General features: G+C 38.2%; 2 protein-coding genes and 1 long non-coding RNA gene across 4 annotated transcripts; all 3 read right to left on the reverse strand.

The window, feature by feature from the left end:
- Positions 1 to 320: 320 nt before the first annotated feature.
- On the reverse strand, positions 321 to 5,944 carry LOC131777870 (uncharacterized). The gene is made up of 5 exons (XM_059094225.2): positions 5,734 to 5,944; positions 3,912 to 3,977; positions 3,268 to 3,582; positions 2,236 to 2,385; positions 321 to 1,369 (listed from the first exon to the last, which is right to left on the reverse strand). Exons 1-5 carry the CDS (start codon positions 5,878 to 5,880, stop codon positions 1,256 to 1,258), a joined length of 792 nt encoding a protein of 263 aa, XP_058950208.2. The 5' UTR covers positions 5,881 to 5,944; the 3' UTR covers positions 321 to 1,255.
- Positions 5,945 to 7,854: 1,910 nt separating this feature from the next.
- Positions 7,855 to 15,839, reverse strand: LOC131777868 (uncharacterized). Its single transcript, XM_059094224.2, has 5 exons — positions 15,593 to 15,839; positions 13,240 to 13,305; positions 11,013 to 11,348; positions 9,181 to 9,306; positions 7,855 to 8,382 (listed from the first exon to the last, which is right to left on the reverse strand). Exons 1-5 carry the CDS (start codon positions 15,737 to 15,739, stop codon positions 8,185 to 8,187), a joined length of 873 nt encoding a protein of 290 aa, XP_058950207.2. The 5' UTR covers positions 15,740 to 15,839; the 3' UTR covers positions 7,855 to 8,184.
- Positions 15,840 to 16,173: 334 nt separating this feature from the next.
- LOC131777867 (uncharacterized) lies at positions 16,174 to 18,262 on the reverse strand. 2 transcript variants are annotated; one of them, XR_009339652.2, is made up of 4 exons: positions 17,974 to 18,262; positions 17,268 to 17,379; positions 16,607 to 16,886; positions 16,174 to 16,370 (listed from the first exon to the last, which is right to left on the reverse strand). It is a non-coding gene; the product is annotated as an uncharacterized lncRNA (long non-coding RNA). The 2 variants fall into 2 exon arrangements; XR_010717608.1 differs by lacking the exon at positions 17,268 to 17,379.
- Positions 18,263 to 21,880: the final 3,618 nt, after the last annotated feature.

Consider the following 21,880-nt stretch of genomic DNA (forward strand, 5'->3'; position numbering starts at 1 on the left):
TGTAAGACTCAGTTGGTGTAATTCGGTTGTGATTGGTCAGTTTCAATCCGTGGGTATGTTACATTGTTCTATTCGGTTCGTTTCTGGTGTATCGTAAACGTAGAGAGTCTTGTTCATCTTGAAAAGTAAAATGCTTAAAATATAATTTGGTTCTATTTTTGCATAGTATTCCTGTCAAACATTGTTAGTGACGAATGATTCAGTCACCAAAGAAGGACAGCAATTAATAAAAGCAAGATTTTACAGATTGACTTCTTCAGGTTTCGTAGTTGATGAAAGTAGAATATACAAAACAAAATTACGCACCCATATACGTGAAAAATAGCCTTTTTGACACATTTTATTATAATATTTCACGCCTTCATGTTAAGGTGACAACGTTATTGATGTGGGGCCTCCCCCTTAAAACTAAACAAATGAATAATCTTTCAAGTTACAACTTAAGCTTATTATAAGTACTACTATTATAGCTAAAATAGTAAAACACAGGGTGCCATTAAGGATTAAAAACCGAATTTAGCACTTTAATTTAAACAATATAGTGTCACATATAAATCACCATTTCCTGATAAAAGGCAAATCTGGCATATCATTGCTTCCTTTATCTTCACGAATATCAAAGCTGAAATATACCTTACGAATTGACAAAGAGATTTCATGCTGCCATATCTCTGCTTAGTAGGTAATAGTAGATGACGTCATAATGTGGTAGGCTCCAAAAAGTGGCACACAAGGCACAGCCACATTTTGACGTCATCTGTCTACCCGTAGTTGCCAGGAGTCCACTAATGGGCTTCTGATTCGCTATATATAAGAAAGAAGCAAAATATTGTTAAAGGTCACACCATGTATGAATAAGCCAATCAAAATGCAGCAGTAATTCAGCCTATTATATAAACAGACATATCCTGGAGGCCAGGTTTACCTTAGTTGGGAAAGAAATGGGGGGGGGGGGGGGAAGAATCTCTTGCTTCTCACCGGGCTTCAATATCTGTGACCTCTCGCCCTTCTCTCTAAGCGGGCCTCAGTATCTTTGACTCTTCCCCCCCCCCCCCACTTCCAACCCTCATTGAGTGCGCACGTTTTACCCTCTCCTCCCTTATCCTATTGTCCTCTCCAACCACTCCTTTCCCCTGGTTCCTATTCCTTTCCCCTTCTACTATAAGAGCTCACGAACACAAAACTTTTACAGCATGCCCTAATTCTACTAAGGTCTTCAGATATAACTGCTGATTCATGTAGTGAATGTATGGGTTCATGTTGCCCGGTAATTGGGTCGCTTAAACTCCACCCTAGGCTGTGAAACCACTCGAGGCTGTGCAACAACTCCAGGCTGTAAAATCACTTCAGGCTGTGCAACCACTCCAAGCTGTCAAATGAGCAATGTTAAAATATTTTCAGACCTAGAACACAATTGACCTCAGACTTATAGGGCAAGATTTTCTCCGTTTTTTCACGTGCATGGGGCAAAAAACCTCTGAGTTACCCATATTGAACTAGACACTAGGCCTTTGGATTTTTTGCTCTGCCACTGAGCTATAGAGAGCTCACTCGGGTGAAATGGGCGATCAATAGCTTCATATCTAACAAACTCGAAGTTTTTTTTTATTCGTGCATCAAGCTAAAAAAATTTACCATACTTATTGTATATATCACCAGCTTCAGTTGCACCATACCAGCATTTTAACCCTGTACACCAAAACATGAGTATGCATTTACTCCATTCTATCTTTGTAGAATTTATTTAACGATCGAGAGCTTCTTTAGTTGGTGACCATTTTCCTCATTCTTTTTACCTTAATGTGCGATTCAAGGGGTTATATTGTAAGGGGAGATTAGATGCAAGTCACTCTTAGAATTTCAAATATTAATTTCCTGATATCTGAAAAAAATGCCTGATAAACACACTATAGCCTGAACAACAACACTAAGAAGACGAGGACAGAGAATATGTTAATCTACGTGTTACACATCTAAATGACACCATTCATTCCTGTTTTCCCCTTTTAAACCTTTCTGAAGTATACTCTCTTGCAATCAATGTAGTCATGGATAACTTTAGACCAAAATGGAATTTCCATTGTAAACACCTCACTGCACGGAATAATAATTCATTTGCTTCCTGACAAACAAACTAAACAAGAAAAAAACATTGATACACCGCCTGGAACTTTGTTTGTTCAAACTTGGATTCATTTAATTTGTATCAGTAGAAAATGTTTTATTTCTAGTTACCTGCAGGAGGACGTACGCAGGTTGCTGGCCTGTTGCTGGGTATCCCTGTGCCACCACACCATCTTCAGTCTGCATTAAAACCCCACCAGGCTGTGTCCTTGGGTTCATGTACCGAGGCTGTACATACACCTCTTGCTGGCTGGTCCTTGTCTTAATAGTCAAAGTAAATAAACAGTAGGGTGATTGGATATTTATAGTCTAAAACTCATTAAAAAACGCAACTTGCCATTTCACCAAATAAGGTTGATAGAATGAACAAAGCCATTTACTAGGTAGGTTTACAACTAAGCTACTGTGGACAGGAAAACAGCGTGTGTCTAGTTAGAGGGAAGTTGACTGTACTACATTCAAAACTAAAAGTCCCAATGGTTCACGATGAATACTAATTATTTCAAATGTCACTAGCCCAGCATAAACTGTTCATCATGATCATTATTAACACTATACAAGTGTTCACTAGAGAGATAGTTGTCTTGTGAACGTAATGTTTGTTCCACGATGCAAACAAAGAACAAAGAACAAAGTTAGACTGGACAACAGGACACATGATTTTAAACTTGCAATAAGTTAACAACAGCTTCCATCGGACACTAAAAAATATGCACCGATATTTGTCCGTGGATATTATATAAAAAATCATGTTTCTTCCTCTGTTACAGTTAATATATGCCCTTAATCTTGAATTCAAGTTTAAACGAAGGCTTTTATCGTATTGACCAAAAGGATTTGACTGATTGGGGAATATCAGTCGGGCTAGATATCCTAGGATATTCCCCAGTTTTAGCCGGGGCTTATTTGATCACATGTTGTATTTAGAACAATTGCGCGCGGGCGAAAATATTTGATGGATTACAACATTGAATAGTTTTCAGTTTTAGCCCTAAATATCCAGTTATGTGCCCCTTTTTGTGAAACGAACTGTAAGTATGCAAAAATATTTGATGCAATATATATATAAAAAGTGTATTGGCAACAAATGATTTAAAGATAGCTTTAAACATTAACAACTGAACTGCGGTGGTAATTACTTACTGTGTTCCCAACTGCTACTGAGTTACAACACACTGCCTTGCAACAATAGATGGATGACGCAAGGGCCAAGACCAACTCAATCAAGGACAAAATAAGGAGACAAGAGCCAAAACCAGCCAAGTTTTCCGCAGTAGCTCTACGAAGGCCATACCTCCCATAGCAATCATAGTCCTCGTTGGTATCATAACCGTAATCGTTGTAGTTGTTACAGTGTGTCCTCACTTCAGCGTAGACTAAAAGAGTAATGCTATAGCAGATGGCCATTTGTCCTGAGAGGACACACCCCATAATGGAGAAACCCATAAAACATCCAATCTGTCGATAAAAAGACACCACACAATGGAATTAGTGGTGGGCACACACTGTAGCCACTTGAACAACAAACACTAGCATTTTAGGCTATGTAAATCGTTGTTGGATAACTTTTGGGAGGTAAACCATTTTATGCTCAGTGAATCTTTAACGATGTACTTTCATTCTAGCGTAATATATTGATGCATATTTTCTTTTAAACGATTCGGTTTTAATTTTTGGCTCATTAATCAGTTACATGTAATCAAGGCTCTTTTATTATAATAAGGTAGTGTGTATTGAGATAGGGAAGTTATCCAAAAAACGTTTCCTTAAAATTCCTAGTAACTCACCAAACACCTGTCTGGGTAGAAATCATCTCTTGCTCCGACGTATCCCAAAATTCCAGTGATAAAAACCTACAATTCACACAAGCAGAAAGATCTTTTAAATAATTCATTTCTCATTGTGGATTAAGAACACATTAAGTACTCTTCAAGTCCACGTAATAAACGTTTTTACGTTTTGCAGGCCTTAAATATACAATTCACATCAAAAAAAACTCAGAAAGCTCCCCAATCTGAAGTGCAGATGGAGTTCATGAAGTTCACTAAATATAATTTTCGCGATCCCAACTTAGAAACTTTTTGTTTATTTATCTACCCTATAAAACCTTTTACTAGGTCATCTTTGGAGAGCCATGTGATGATGCCAAAAATTGCTCACAAATTGCTCTCTGATGATGACTTCCGCTCAGGTTGTCGAAACGTCAGTCACTAGTACCGACAACAGTCCTTCTCAGGACTACACTCACCCGGACGATCAAACTACACTATTAAAATTTTCCTACCCCCAAAATCTCAAAAAAGTGGGATCAACCCCATTCTAGTAACTCTGAGGAAAATGCAACCCCGTTGTAATCAATCCAGCCATAAAATTGTGACCCCATCGAGTGGCATTAGCCTATCACAAGGCAGTAATCCATAAAATGGTGACCCCCATCCAGTTGCGCATTCCCAATTGCCCATCAAAAGCAGACTACCCAGATCGTCCTAAAACTGAAAAATTTTCGGGCGAGTGAATGGTAGTTAAAACAGAGATAATACACACGAAAGAGAGAGACCGATACAGTTTTTATTTATGTAGCGATAAAAGCGATTTAAAAGGCTTCCAAAGAAACTTTCAGACATTTTTTTCGCAACTATCTGTCCCAATCTGACACCTGTCAATTACAGAGCACGTAAGAAAGAAAGCGCATTTATACTTTTGAAAAATAATAAAAACGGTAGTGGTTTGGCAAAAAAATTCAAGTTCAGGAACTGTCATGACAATTTTTTCTTCAAAACCATTTAAAAACCCCAATAACGGAAAGTATTATTCACTTCCAGCGATGATTAGTGTACGAAGAATACCTTTGTAAATTGCAAGGGAAGAATCTGTAAGTAAATTCAAATGTATGTTTTAAAGTTGTGGGAGTTTACTCAAGCGCTAGAAGAAAGCAGATTTACAACACGATTGAGTAGAAATAGGAAACGTCCTTACAATAACGTAACTCTATGTAACACAATACTCTGTAGTTATACACAACGATAAGCCTTTTCGCCGCCATAACCGGTCTCAAACGTTCGCTCTTAAAATAAACAAAACACGAATACCGTTGGAGAGCATTTGGTCAGAGCTTTTGATCAAAGCGACCATCCAAATCCCTGGGTAAATAAAGACTTCAAAAAACGACGTACGTCACATTTGGCATTCTCGAAAATTGGTCTCAAGTTACTTACTTAACCACAGTGATTCCGTTTGTCTTTGACAACCAACTGACATTGCGACAAATACTTCAACACACTCAAAATAAAACAAATTACTTTCAACTGTGGTGGAGGGAAAAAGGAATGGCCTAACTTTTACGGAATGTTCAGTCAAAATCTGCTGATTTCTGCCGCTTTCACCGCCATAATTCTTTAACCAAGAAGTGTATGCAAAATAATTTTTGGGGCTGTGATTTCAGGTTTTTAGTGGAAGTAGTGCCTTCTTAAATGACCAAGCGCCAGTGAACCGTAAGCCTCATATTGAACCTGCCGCAAAAGAGTCAACTATGTAACTGCAGTCGAATAAGCGTGCAACAACATGCCCATTATCTTGACCTTTTATTCGAAAAAGCTAGACGAAACTTACCCAGACGCCAACCCAGATGCCAAAACCGACGTACGTAGTCCAGTCTGTAGTGAAGAAAAAACTTGTTATTCCAAAGACGAACATCAAAGCCCCAAATACCATCTGTGCGTTGGCCAACCCTCGTAAAGCAGTTGCTCTGTACACCATGACTGTAATCAAATTGGTGAGAAATCGAACATTCGATCATACGCCAAAAAATTCAAGGCTTCAGTGCCTGGGGTTGGCAAATGTGACCCTTCCCTGGCTGGGATGGGGAATTTGAACCGGAAGTGTCGATTCTCTTCAGCGGAATACACGTTTTATTTTTTAGCATGGAGTTGTTCAAAGGTGCAGAGTTAATTCACTTTTGCGAGCGAATGGCTCACAAGAAAAGGTTTACAAGGTCTAGGTTTTAAAGCTCTCATAATCAAATCAATTGCTGGTGAATGAATAGAAATTCGCAGTCGCTGATCTTAAAAAAAGAACTAATCATCGAATCCAGCAGTGGGGAAGAGCACTTGAATACAGTTTTGGCCCCCAGGGAGGAGGGTGAAGGTAAGAAATTTTAACCGTTCAAATGTTCGGAGGGGATCTTTAAGCTTCGAATTAATCGGCGCATAATGTGGAAATCAAGCCTTCTACACAGAAGTACACACAAAGATATATGTTTTTTTTTGTCATACCAAGGGCTTGTTGTTTAAATGATAAACAAAAAAGGGCTGTCTAGCTTCCTTTTTACAATTTTCCAGTCTTAAAATTGAGAAAGTATTCCTAACGTCAATTTACGTGGGAATGTGTTATTCAGACTAACGTTATAACATCTTCTTGTGCACAAACTTTAGGCGTGCCTAATAATGATAATAGGACTAGGAGGGGTTCGATTCGGTCTGTAATCATACGTTGAGTGATTAACAACATCAGTCGACCAAAAAGCGGGAGCCCGATTTGTTTTTTATAAGTCTTGAGATTCTCTTCCTCGAAGTCAATAACAATCTAGTGAAGTAACCCTCAGCAAAATCGTTCGTGTACTCCACTTTAAAAAGCCATTTGAAGATGTAGGTTTGATCGTGTAGTCTAATCGTCTAAGTGAGGGTAGTCCTGAGAAGCTACGTCGGTGGGAGAGTATAACATGATAATTCGCGACCTCGCTCCGATGAAAGGGCTAACGTTCGAAACGTCAGCTTTAAAACTCTTTACAGTGGCCAGTTTACGTTATCAACTCAATTGATAGTACCAAAATTGTCCTGAGAAGGACTGTTGTCAGTAATAGTGACTGATATTTCGACAACCTGCGCAGAAGTCATCATCAGAATTAATTGAATAGTTGTTGTTTGATTCATGTGAACTGATTGGTTTGTTCAGCCATAATGTTGGTATAAGACTCAGTTGGTGTAATTCGGTTGTAATTGATCAGTTTCAATCCGTTACATTGTTCTGTTCGGTTCGTTTGTGGTGTATCGTAAACGTACAGATTCTTGTTCATCTTGAAAAGTAAAAAGCTTAAAATATGATTCGGTTCTATTTTTGCAAAGTATTCCTGTCAAACATTGTTAGTGACGGAGGATTCAGTGACCAAAGAACGGCAACAATTAATAAACGCAACATTTTACACATTGATATCTTCAGGTTTCGTAGTTAATGAAAATAGAATATACATAAACAAAATTTCGCACCCATATACATGAAAAAATTGCATGTTTGACATACTTTATTGTAATATGAACAAATGGATAATCATTCGAGTCACAACGTTAGCTTATTATAAGTATTACTACTATAGTTAAAATTGTAAAACACAGGCTGCAATTAAGGATTAAAAGCCACATTCAGTTCTTCAATTTAAACAATACAGTGTCACATCTAAATCATCATTTCCTGAGAAAAGGCAAATCCGGCATATTATTCCTTCCCGTATCTTCTCAAACATTAAAGCTGAAATATACCTTACGAATTAACAAAGAGATTTCATGCTGACATATCTCTGTTTAGTAAGAGATGATAGATGACGTCATAATGTAGTTAGATCCAAAAAGTGGCAAACGAGGCACAGCCACATTGTGACGTCATCTGTCTTCCCGTATTTGGTCACATCATCTATGTCTGTCCTCCAAAAGATTATAAGAATGAGCCAATCAAAATAAATGCAGCAGTAATTCAGTTTATTATATAAGCATACCGGTTCTGGAGACACAGCTTTACCTACATCGGGAAAGAGACGGAGGTGGGTGGGGGGGTGGGTTGGGGACAGAATCTCTTGTTTTTTACCGGGCTTCAATATCTGTGACTTCTCTTATCCTTTGTCCTCTCCAACCACTCCTCTCCCATGGTTCCTATTTCCTTCCCCTTCCACTACAAGAGCTCACGAACACAAACCTTCTAAAGCATGCCCTAATTACACTACAAAAGTCTCCAGATGTGGCTGCTGATTCATGTAGTGAATGTATGGATTCATGTAGCCCAGTAATTGGGTTGCTAAACGGTCACCCCAGTCAGTGAAACTACCCCAGGCAGTGTAACCACTCCAGGCTGTGCAACCATCCCAGGTTGTGTAACCACTCCTGGCTGTGTAACCATTCCAGGCTGTGCAACCACCCCAGGCTGTGCAACCATCCCAGGCTGTACAACCATCCCAGGCTGTGCAACCACTCCAGGCTGTGCAACCACTGCAGGCTGTCAAATAAACAATGCCAAAATATTTTTAGACCTAGAACGTTATTGACTTCAGACTTCTTGACAGCATATTAGGCAAGATTTTCTCCAATTTTTTCACATGCATGGGGCAAAAATCTCTGAGTTATCTGTATTGAACTAGACACCAGGCCTTTGGATTTTGTGCTCTGCCACTGAGCTACAGAGAGCTCACTCAGGTGAACTGGGCCATTAGTAGGTTCATATCTAACAAATTCAGATTTTTTCTTTATTCACCCATCAAGCTCAAAAAATTACCATACAGAATGTATGTGTCAGTACCTATTAATAGTCTTTACACCATAACACGACTATGCATTTACTCCATACTGTCCTTAATATATAGTGTTTCCTAAGGCACCTGATCAGGAGAATTTGTTTAACAATCGAGAGCTTCTTCAGTTTGTTACCATTTCCCTTATTCCTTTTACCTTAATGTGTGATTCAGGGGGTTATATTGTAATGAGAAATTAGATGCTGATCACTCACTTTTATGCATCTAAATAACAGCATTCATTCCTCTTTTCCCCTATTTAAACCTATTAAAGTATACTCTCTTGCAGTTAATGTATTCTTGGATAACTTTAGACCAAATTGAATTTCCATTGTGAACACTGCACCGCATGGAATACTAATTAATTTGTTTTCTAACAAACAAACTAAACCAAAAAAAAAAACATTTGATCACTCCAAGTTTATAGTAAACTGCCTGGAACTTTGCATGTCCAAACGTTGATATATTTACTTTGTATCAGTACATAATTATTTATATCTAATTACCTGCTGGAGGACATACACAGGTTGCTGGCTTGTTGCTGGGTAACCCTGTGGCACCACACCACCTTCAGTCTGCATTAAAACCACACCAGGCTGTGCCCTCTGCTGAGGCTGTACAAAAGTCATTTGCTGGTTGGTTGAGATAGAGAGTTTCATAAGAATAACTAAGCTGCAGCCAAAGGCTGAATTAAATAATTATTTACAATATAAAATTAGTACAATTAAAACTAGGGCTATTTACAAAGGGTCTCTATATAGCTAAAGTGCTCTGTATAATTATTGGCTACAAGCACTACAGTTTACAAAACATAGCTATTTACTCATTGGCACAAGCAAACAATTTGCTGGTCGGTCCTTGTCTTTGTAGTCAAAATAATTAAACATCAGCCAAGGGTCCAGTTGTTCAAAGAGCGTATAACACTATCCAATGGATAAATCGCGATCCAGCTGATAGGAATTAACCCTTTAACTCCCATTAGTGACCAACACAGAATTTCTCCTCACAATATCAATACAATATCAACCAGATAAGCGATGAGAATAAAGAAAAATATCAATTTGGGGATAATTACTTGATCCAATAATTAATTCTCTGAGCTAGCATTGTAAGAATTGTATGGTTGACAGTAAGGAGAATGAAACATTTGATCTGGGAGTTAAAAGGTTAATAGAACATAATGCGCTATCCAGCGGATAGGGAGTTATCCAGTGAATAGTGTTATCCACCCTTCAAACATCTGGGGCCTGATAGATTAAATATTTAAAGTCTAATAATTCATCAAAATTGCTAACTGTCATTTCACCAAATAAGGTTAATAGAATGCACAAAACCATTCACTTGGTAAGTTTACAACAGAGCTACTGTGGACAGGAAAAATGAGTGTGTCTGTTAGAGGGGAGATGACTGTACTACATTCAAACCCTAAAAATTCCATTAGTTCACAATGAATAATAATTATTTTAAATGTCCATAACTCAGTATAAATTGTTCATTATGATCATTATTAATACTATACAAGTGGGATTGTGTTCAATGCAGAGATATTTGTTCCATGATGCTAACAATTTTCTCAGAACAAAGTTAGACTGGGAAACAGGACACAAGATTTTAAAATTGCAATGAATAAACAATAGCTGCCATCGGGCACTAAAATGTGCACGGATATTTGTCCGTGGACATTAATATATCTGTTCCGAGATACGAACTGTCTTCTGAGATGCGAACAGCCTTCCGAGAGGGTTATGATGAACAAGAGAACAGATAATGTCCAAGGACAAATATAAGGGTATTTTTTTGGCGTGTATATCATCCTTCAACATACTTTTGCAAATTGCGCGGGGAAAGTGTTTGTGAACAACTTAATTTTTGCTGGTTTAAGTTCCATTTCAGTATTCTCTGGTCCCACTTGAGCAACAACAAAAAAGTATGTTTCTTCTTTTGTAAAAGTATCTATATGCTCTTTTATCTTCAATTTAAGTTCAAATGAAGGCTTTTATCATATTGACCATAAGGATTTAACTGATTGGGGAATATCAGTTGGGCTATACATCCTTGGATATTTCCCACTTTTAGCCAGGGCATATTTGATCACATGATGAATTTAGAACAATTTCGCGCGAGCAAAAATATTTGATGGATGATAACACTGAATAGTTTTCGGTTTTAGCCCCACATGTCCAGTTATGTGCCCCTTTTTTTGTGAAACTAACCGTAAGTATTAAAAAATATTTGATGCAATATTTATAAAAAAATTAAAAAAAAAAGATATTGGCAACAAATGATTTCAAGATAGCTTTAAACATTAACAACCGAATTGTTGGTGGTAATTACTTACTGTGTTCCCAACTCTTCCTGAGTTACAACACACTGCCTTGCAACAATAGATGGATGACGCAATGGCCACGACCAACTCAACCAAGGACAAAATAAGAAGACAAGAGCCTAAACCAGCCAAGTTTTCTGCTGTAGCTCTGAGGCCAGAGCTCCCATAGCAATTATAGTACTTGTTGGTACCATAACGGTAACTTTTGTAGCGGTATGGAGAATAAGTCTTATAACTGTCACAGTATTTCTTCATTTCAGCGTAGACTGCGAGAGTAATGCTATAGCAGATGAACATTGTACCTGAGTAGACACAACCCGTGATAGAGAAACCCATAAAACATCCAATCTGTTGATAAAGACACACCACACAATTCAATTAGAATTCAAACTGGACCATCTCCTGGTAAACGTACATAAATTAAACGTATTAAGTCTCATACCAATCTTTTTTATCAATAATAATGATAACAATTATTAGTTATAATTTAGCAGCGGACATTTCATTAAGTGGCTCTTCCTGTCCACTATCTCCAGGTTGTGGTGTTGTGGATAGAGGGAAATCGAAAGACCTGCAGAAAAACCCCTTCGGAGCAACAACGACAACTAATAAAAAACTCAACCCATGCATATGTGACTGCAGGTCCAGCAATCGAACCCCGCACATAGCAGTATGAGAGCGAGCACTCTCACCACCGCGCCATTTCTGCTCCCCATTCAATTCAATTTTCGTAAGGACTTTAAATTCTCTGAAAAACCCAAGGGAAGGAGTGAGGGGTGTTACATTCCAGGGTTTTCAGATTGGGACTTGTTTCAGAGGGTGGGTTAATTATTCAAAACTTATAAAGGGCCAAAACGCCAGTTATTTTTCACTCAAGATTCCAGGGCTTTCAGATAGGAAATTGTTTTTGTCCATCAATATTGCCTCTTAGCTTAAAAAGAATGACATAATTTGCTGAACAGTGTATATTTTTCCCATTTAATAAAAATTTTAGTACCTATGATAGGCCATAAAATATAGGAAAGAATTACTGTTAGTGTAATTTTAACGTCTTTTAAGAGAGAAGGAGGAGATTGTGGCTTGTCAGAGAAGAGCTTGGTTGTTGGAATTTTGACGGTGCACTCTCTCAGGTTAAAAAACTGATCTTTATTTTCATTGAAAGCCAACTGCAAATATGTCAAGTACAATTAAAATGGTCTCACAGAGCAATGGAAAAACCACCTACTCTTCATAAAATCTTAGCCTAAAAATTGGCCAGTTGCTCCTCGGATGTTTAATTCAATTTCCAATTAAAGAACTTATTCCTTGAAAAGTTACCTTAAATTTATATTTAATCAATTAGGCTTGCACAAGAGTTATTAAGGCTGAAAAGTTTCATTCAGAAAAATTCAGTTCAGGATAACTATTATGTGTATTTTATTAACCTAAAGGTAATGTGTATTACTGATTTGCTAGTTGAGTTATTTTTGTTGTTTCTTTTTTTTCTCTCTTCCTTTCCGTCTTCATTTTTCTCTTTCTTTATTTATTAATTTATCTATTTTTGACCAATTTATCAATTGAATATTGGTCAAGAAAAATTGAAAAATGCTGTAAATGGGGCAGGAGAGGAGGAGTTCATCTTACCTCTCCCCCTTACTAAGGGTAGCCCTAGATAATCTGGGCCCTGGTTACTGGTATCTTTTTATTGTTATCATTATTATTATTATTATTATTATTATTATTATCATTTTTATAATTATCCAGACTCGCTCACTGATCCCATTTGATAAGAATATTTATATTAAAATAATATTCAAGATCCATATCATTTTTTAATTTTTTCATCAAACAGGGCACATATGCACATAAGCACATATTAAACTTTTCAAAACTCTTAAATGTTTGAGGAAGTGCTTAACATGGCTGAAAACACAAAACAAGGCTGACATTATTCAGCTCATGTAGTTTCTAAGAGTGATGGAATTAGTGGTGGGCACACACTGTAGCCACTTGAACAACACCAGCATTTTAGGCCATGTAAATCGTTGCTGGATAACTTTAGGTGGAGGTTAACAATATATGCGCAGTGAATCTTTGAGGATGTACTTTCATTTTTACCTAATATATTGATGCATGTTTTCTTTAAAGCGTTCAGTTTTAATTTTTTGGCTCATCAATCAAATACATGTAATCGAGGCTCTTTCACTATAATAAGGTAGTTTGTATTGAAGGGGTTTCCTGAAAAAGCCCAGTAACTTACCAAACACCTGTTTGGGTAGAAATCATTTCTTGCTCCGACGTATCCCAAAATTCCGGTGATAAAAACCTACAATTCACACAAGCAGAAAAATCAATTAAATAATTCATTTCTCATTGTGGAATAAGAACATATTAAGTATTCTTCAAGTCAAAGTGATAATTTTTTCACGTTTTGCTTGCCATAAATATACAATTCAAATCAAACAAGCTCAGAAAGCTCCACCAACTGAAGTGCAGATGGAGTTCACTAAAATATAATTTTCGCGATCCCAACTCAGTCACTTTTTGTTTATGTATCTTCATTATATAACCTTTTAACGAGGTTATCTTTGGAGAGCTATGTGATGATGCCAAAGATTGCCCACAATTTTCCTACCCCCAAAATCCCAAAAAAGTGGCATCGACCCCATTCAAATAACTCTATGGAAAATGCAACCCAGTTGTAATCAATCCAGCCATAAAAATGTGACCTCATCGAGTGGCACATCTCTATTGGGTTATCGCAAGGCAGTACCCCATAAAAAGGTGACCTCCACCCAGTGGCGCCCCCATTAGCCTATCACAAGGCAGTGCCCCATAAAAATGTGACCCAATCCAGTGGCACATCCCCATTAGCTTATCACAAGGCAATCTACTTAGATCCTCCTTAAACTGAAGAATTTCTGAGGGAGTAAAAGGCAGTTAAGACAGAGATAACATAAATGAAAGAGAGAGAATTCACCTAGATATTTTCTTATTTGCGTAACGATGAAGGTGATGAACTTTCAAACATTTTTTTTACAGGTATCTGTCACAATCTGACACCCGTCAATTAGAGAGCGCGTAAGAGAAAGAAAGCATCGGTGCACTTTTGAAAAAAAATAACAATGGTACTGGTTTGGCAAACAAACTCAAGTTCAATGACTGTTACGACAATTTTTTCTCCAAAGCCATTTAATGACCTTATGGAAAATATCATTCACTTCCATCAATGTTTAACGTATGAAGAATTCCTCTGTAAATTGGAAGGAAAGAATCTGTAAGTAAACCCAAATGTATGTTTTGAAGTTGTGGGAGTTTGCGCGAGCGCTAAAAGAAAGTAGATTTTCAATACCATCGAGTATAAATAGGAAATGTCCTTACAACAACATTACGCTATGTAACGCAATACACTGTAGCTATTCACAAGGATAGGCCTTTTCGCTGCCATAACCAGTCTCAAACGCTAGCTCTTGGGATACATAAAACACGCGGACGGTTAGGGAGCGTTTGGTCAGAGCTTTTGATCAAAGCGACCACCCAAATCTTTGGATAAATAAAGACTTCAACCAACCACGTACGTCAAATTTGACCTTCTCGAAGACTGGTCTGAAATTACATACTTAAACGCAATGATTCCTTTTGTCCTTGACAACCAACTGAAATTGCGAGATATGCGTACGGAAAATACTTTCAAAATAAATCAAATTACATTCACCAAAGGCGAAAGGAAAAAGGAATGGTCTAACTTTTACGGAATGTTCAGTCAAAATCTGCCGATTCTTTCCCTTTCACCGCCATAAAGTGGAAAATAACGAAACCACAATGCAACGCAATCAGAGTGTGCACGCCCATCCTTAAATTGATTTGGTTCAAACGCCTGTCTTTCAATGTCTTTCTTTCGTCAATTCCCGACGAACACCAGTTTGCTTCTCAATGAAAATAGATTGGTAAGATTTTTGCTCCGCCTCATACAATTGGAAAACAAGTCCCCGGTCCTAAATACAATCTATGCTTCTCGCCATTATTTTCTTTATCCAAGAACTGTATGCGTAATAATCTATGGGGTTGTGATTTCAGATTTTAGTGGAAGGAGTGCCTTCTTAAATGACCAAGCGCCTGTGAACCGTAAGCTCATATTGAATCTGCTGCAAAAGAGCCAACTATATAACTTCAGTCGAAAAAGCGTGCAACAAAATGTCTATTACCTTAACCTTTGCCACTAAAAGCTCATTCATTCCATTCACGCAAAGGAAGACACGCATCGATTAAAAAATGAATTTCTGTTCGAAAATAGTCGCATGAGTTCATTGTCTCTTACGGCACCTTACCTCAACTTCAGCATAACGTATATTAAGCAGCGTTGATTTCCAAAGGGAAATAAAAATAACTTGCATAACTTGCCGCCGCGGTTTCCGTTCGCAGGCGACGCAATTTTTTTTTGATTCCTCGTTGTGGTTTTGCAGAGGACAGCTATGAAATGAGCATAGTTTTAAAACGCACATGCTGGCTATTGTTCTGCCCTTTAGATCTTTTTTTTCTGCCACGTCCTCGTTGCCGTCGCCGTCGTGCTTTTCTTAAGGTCCCTAATATTTGAACAGTGAGACGAAACTTACCCAAACGCCAACCCAGATGCCAAAACCAACGTACGAAGTCCAGTCTACAGTGGCGAAAATAGATGCTATTCCAAAGACGAACATCAAAGCCCCAAACACCATCTGTGCGATGGCCAATCCTCGCAAAGTAGCTGCTCTGTACACCATGGCTGTGATCAAACTGGCGACAAATCGAAGATTAGATCAGACGCCGAGATAGTCAAAGCTTCAAAATCTGTTCCCTGGCAACCCGAAGGCATTTGACTGTTGTCAGTTTCCGGTGGTTAGAAATGTGACACTTCCCTGGCTGGGATGGGGAATTTGAACCGGAAGTATTGAGTCTTTCCAGCGGAGTGCACGTTCTATATTTTAATACGGAGTTATTCAAAGGTGCACAGTTCGGGCCATAACCATTTCTGGATATCGGTTTCGAGCTTTGTGATTGGGTGAGATCAAAACCAAAACAAAGCAAATTTGGCCGAGAGGTGCTGGAAACAAGAAGAAGCTGATTTTTTTTTTTTGGTGGCGGCCATGTTGTAATGCGGTAGTAAGCTGAAAAAAAATTCGCTAATAAGGACTGGACGTAAGATACCATTAAAAATATTCGTTTATTTCAAACATTCAACATGCATGTCCTAGACATTCTCGCATTCTTTCTAGCACAAATTCTTTGTAACGCTGTGGTCCTTCCACCAAGAGCGTCACAGGAATAAAAGCTCCTCCGCCAGCCTGTTTGTATCTGGAGAACTTCAGGGTAGAGCTTGGCCTCGATGTTACTGTCCGTTCTCCGTTGATTTCCCTATTTTGGGTTACAAGAAAACCAATTAAATGAGGTTGAACCAAATAACGCGCACTGATAACAATTGGAACGAGTGAGGTGTGAGATCGCGGAATCAGGACAATTTCATTTCTCTCCAGTATAGGTCGAGGAAAGACAATATCTTGCTTCTCTCCGATTTTAAATAGACATTATCAATTTCAGTCCATCAAGCCTTTACGAAAAAGTAACAGTAAAGCAAGAAAACAGTAACTTACCTTTCAATTCCTGGTTATTTTGCCACATCGAAGCAAAGCATGCAGCTGTATGTTTAGAAAGTGCTGAACCGTGCCGATCTGCTGCCCTTTGACATCTCCTAAAGTGTATGTCTTTCTCTGCGATCTGCTGAAAATCTGGACTTCTCGTAAAGCCTCTGGAATGCGTTCCATTTCTCGTGGAAGAAGACAAGCCAGTGCATGCGAGTCATACGTGTTGTCGTCTTCACTTTGAATAACAAGCGGTGTTCCACGTGGAGCTTTGATCTTGAAATTATGATACCTGGAAAATAAACGCCAATAAATACATGAGTGGGATGAAATAAAATCAAGTAGTCACAATCTATATTAAGACGAATACACATGATCGAATTCAATGCAAGAGAATCATACAAGGTATTTTGCGCGCTATTGATCGATTCGCGGGAGAATCTAGGTCTCAGAACACTACAAATTCGGTCCTACAGCTTTTAGTCAGCAATAATATGTCCTTTACAATTACCCTTTGATTTGAACACCCTGTATAGAAAGTTTGTTTAGGTAATCACTGCAAAATGTGAAAGCACGAGCGGTGTTTCTAAACGAGTTTCACAATTACAAACAAGTCCCTTGTGGTTTTAGACGAAAATTTCACTCTCATCAGTTCGTGTGGTTAACCTCCAACCTTTCTTTCCGGAATGCTGTAATAGAGACACTTCGGCAAGGCTTTCCACCAATGTGATTTCTTTATTTTCATCTTCATGCCGCTCTTATCGCACATTTCCCGGATACGATACCTGAAGATGTGAGAGCTCAGTGAACGAATACCTTTTTGTTTTATGTTTGCCCGAAGGAGAACTTACTCGCTGGATAATCACATTTACGTGTTAGATTCGTGATTTCCTGAAATTATCTTTTAGTGTGCATTCGCCTTGGCTGAATGAATCTCTCTGATGTCAAGATCGACATTGATTTGAAATTTCATCCAGAGCTCCGATTTAAAATATTCTTTGTTTATAGCACTGACCCAGGCCCGTGGCAGATTTGTGCCACAAAGACGACAAAGTGTCTCGAGATACTGAATGTGTTCATCCATGCTGTTGGCTTGATCTGTAATTCACAATGTAGGCTTACAAAGGTCCGATAAATAATTGTCCTTTTACTTTAAATTGGCCGGCCACAACGTATGGTTAAAATTTATCGTTTACACGATACTCCGATGGATCTTAACAAAGGAATCCGTCTGGTAGTTTGCACACTAACAGACTTTCAACATTTGTGCACTCGAGCAAAAACCTCGTGCACTCGATTGGAATTTTGACAAATCGGAAGCAAATTTATTCTAGTTTTTTAAAAGATTTTTTTTAGGAATCAAAAAAAATGTTGCATACCTGAAAACCTCAACTAAATAGAGGTTATTCCTCGATCGAGCCCTTCGCAAACATGGACCTCCACCCGAATTTTCATCTGAATTTTTCCTTCACGTCATCGCGATCACCATCAGTTCTTTGCTTGTTGTGTGTAATTGCTTGTCTTCTGTAATTTTGCAAGGTTTCATGGGATATGGGTAGGGAACTAAGTCGCTAGGGCTCGAATAAAGTAATGATTGAGTTTCCTCGATGTCCCACTACGACATCCATGTTGGTGACGTCATCAAGTATCCAGAAATGGTTATGGCCCGGACTGGTACAGAGTTAATTCACTTTTGCAAGCGAATGGCTCACAAGAAAAGGTCTACAAGGTCTAGGTTTTTAAAGCTCAAATAGTGAATGAAAAGAAAGTTGCGGTCGCTGATCTTTAAGAAAAAACTGATCATTTAATCCAGCAGTCGGGTAGAGTATTTGAGTACAGTTTTGGCCCACAGGTAGGATGGGGGAAGGGAAGAACTTTCACAAAGATATGTTTTTTTTTGCCATACCACGGGCTGTTGTTTAAATGATAAAAAAAGGGGCTGTTCAGCTTCCTATCACAATTTTCCTGTCTTAAACTTAAATAAATATTCTTAACGTGAATATTACGGGGGAGTCTTAAACTTGAGTAAGTATTCTTAACGTCAATTTTACGGGGAAGTAATTTAACCTGTCAACGTTGAACTGTTACGATTCTCTGAACCAAACTTACAGCCTCTCATAAATATTATTCTGATCCTGATCACTCTGATTTTATTTTTGAAGACTTGTTCCTAGAGGGCTCTAGCATGCGGAAATATTAGTAAGAGGGTAATGCTATATCGTTCTGTTGGGTTCGTTTGTGGTGTATCGTAAACGTGCAGATTATTAGCTGCTATATCTCTACTTAGTAAGAGATAGTAGATGACGTCATAACATGAGAAAAGGTCCAAAAAGTGGCACACGAGGCGCAGCTACATTGTGATGTCATCTGTCTACCCATATTTACCAGGAGCTCATTAAAGGGCTCCTGATTTGTTATATATAAGAAAGAAGCAAAAAAACTGTTAAAAGTCACATCATCTATGAATGAGCCAATCAAAATGCAGCAGTGATTCAGCTTATTAGATAAACATACACATCCTGGAGGCACAGGTTTACCTTAGTTGGGAAAGAGATGGGTAGGGAGGGAAAAGGGGGAAAGAATCTCTTGCTTCTAACCGGGCTTCAATATCCGTGACTTCTCGTATCCTTGACATTTCCCCCGCACCCCTTCTTCAACCCTCGTTCAGTTCGCACTTTTCACCCTCTCCTCTCTTATCTTATTGTCCTCTTTAACCACTCCTCTCCTATGGTTCCTATTCCTTTCCCCTTCCACTACAAGAGTTTACGAACACAAAACTTCTAAAGCATGCCCTAATTACACTACAAAGGTCTTCAGATGTAACTTCTGATTCATGTAGTGAATGTATGGATTCATGTAGCCCAGTAATTGGGTCGCTAGAAGTCAACCCCAGGCAGAGCAACCACCCTAGGTTGTGAAACCACGCGAGGCTCTGCAACAACTCCAGGCTGTACAATCGCTCCAAGCTGTCAAATGAACAATGTTAAAATACTTTCAGACCTAGAACACAATTGACCTCAGACTTCTTGACAGCATATACATGGGGCACGATTTTCTTCATTTTTTCAAATGCGTGGGGCAAAAAAACTCTGAGTTACCCATATTGAACTAGACACAAGGCCTTTGGATTTTGTGCGCTGTCATTGAGCTACAGAGAGCTCACTCGGGTGAATTGGGCCATCAATAGCTTCATAACAAACTCGAATTTTTTCTTTATTCGTGCATCAAGTTAAAAAATTTACCATACTGAATGTATAGATCACCAGCTTTAGTTTCATCATACCAGCATTTTAACCCTGTACACCATAACATGAGTATACATCTACTCCATTCTATCTTTGTATAATTGGTTTAACAATCGAGAGCTTCTTTAGCTGGTGACCATTTTCCTCATACTTTTTACCTTAATGTGTGATTCAGGGGGTTATATTGTAAGGAGAGATTAGATGCAAGTCACTCTTAGAATTTCAAATATTAATTTCCTGATATCTGAAAAAAATGCCTAATAAACACACAATAGCCTGAACAACACTAAGAGGACGAGGACAGAGAATATGTTAATCTACGTGTTACGCATCTAAATGACACCATTCATTCCTCTTTTCCCCTTTAAATCTTTCTGAAGTATACTCTCTTGCAGTCAATGTAGTCATGGATAACTTTAGACCAAAATTGAATTTCCATTGTAAACACCTCACTGCACGGAATAATAATTAATTTGTTTTCTGACAAACAAACTAAATAAGAAAAAAAACATTTGATACTTTGCCTGGAACTTTGTTTTGTTCAAACTCGGATTCATTTCATTTGTATCAGTAGAAAACGTTTTATTTCTAGTTACCTGCAGGAGGACTTACGCAGGTTGCTGGCCTGTTGCTGGGTATCCCTGTGGCACCACACCATCTTCAGTCTGCATTAAAACCACACCTAGCCGTGTCCTTGGGTTCATGTACCGAGGCTGTACATACATCTCTTGCTGGCTGGTCCTTGTCTTAATAGTCAAAGTAAATAAACAGCAGGGTGATTAAATATTTATAGTCTAAAACTCATTAAAAAACACAACTTGCCATTTCACCAAATAAGGTTGATAGAATGAACAAAACCATTTACTAGGTAGGTTTACAACTGAGCTACTGCGGACAGGAAAACAGCGTGTGTCTAGTTAGAGGGAAGTTGACTGTACTACATTCAAAACTAAGAGTCCCAATGGTTCACGATGAATACTAATTATTTCAAATGTCACTAGCCCAGCATAAACTGTTCATCATGATCATTATTAACACTATACAAGTGTTCACTAGAGAGATATTTGTCTAGTGAACGTAATGTTTGTTCCACGATGCAAACAAAGAACAAAGAACAAAGCTAGACTGGACAGGGCACATGATTTTAAACTTGCAATAAGTTAACAACAGCTTCCATCGGACACTAAAAAATATGCACGGATATTTGTCCGTGGATATTATGTAAAAAATCATGTTTCTTCCTCTGTTGCAGTTAATATATGCCCTTCATCTCGAATTCAAGTTTAAACGAAGGCTTCTATCGTATTGACCAAAAGGATTTGACTGATTGGGGAATATAAGTCGAGCTAGATATCCAAGGATATTCACCAATTTTAGCTAGGGCTTATTTGATCACATGCTGTATTCAACATTGAATAGTTTTCAGTTTTAGCCCTACATATCCAGTTATGTGCCCCTTTTTGTGAAACGAACTGTAAGTATGCAAAAATGATGCAATATATATATATAAAAATGATGCAATATACATATAAAAAATATATATATGCAATATATATATATATAAAAAATGTATTGGCAACGAATGATTTAACAACAGTCCTTCTCAGGACTACACTCACCCGGACGATCAAACTACACTATTACAATTTTCCTACCCCCAAAATCTCAAAAAAGTGGGATGAACCCCATTCTAGTAACTCTGAGGAAAATGCAACCCCATTGTAATCAATCCAGCCATAAAATTGTGACCCCATCGAGTGGCATTAGCCTATCACAAGGCAGTACCCCATAAAATGGTGACCCCCATCCAGTGGCGCATTCCCAATTGCCTATCAAAAGGCAGACTACCCAGATCGTCCTAAAACTGAAAAATTTTCGGGCGAGTGAATGGTAGTTAAAACAGAGATAATGCACATGAAAGAGAGAGACCGATAAAGTTTTTATTTATGTAGCGATAAAAGCGATTTAAAAGGCTTCCAAAGAAACATTTTTTTCGCAACTATCTGTCCCAATCTGACACTTGTCAATTAGAGAGCACGTA

Source organism: Pocillopora verrucosa, chromosome 5, assembly GCF_036669915.1.
Source record: "Pocillopora verrucosa isolate sample1 chromosome 5, ASM3666991v2, whole genome shotgun sequence".
NCBI classification, from domain to species: Eukaryota; Metazoa; Cnidaria; class Anthozoa; order Scleractinia; family Pocilloporidae; genus Pocillopora; species Pocillopora verrucosa.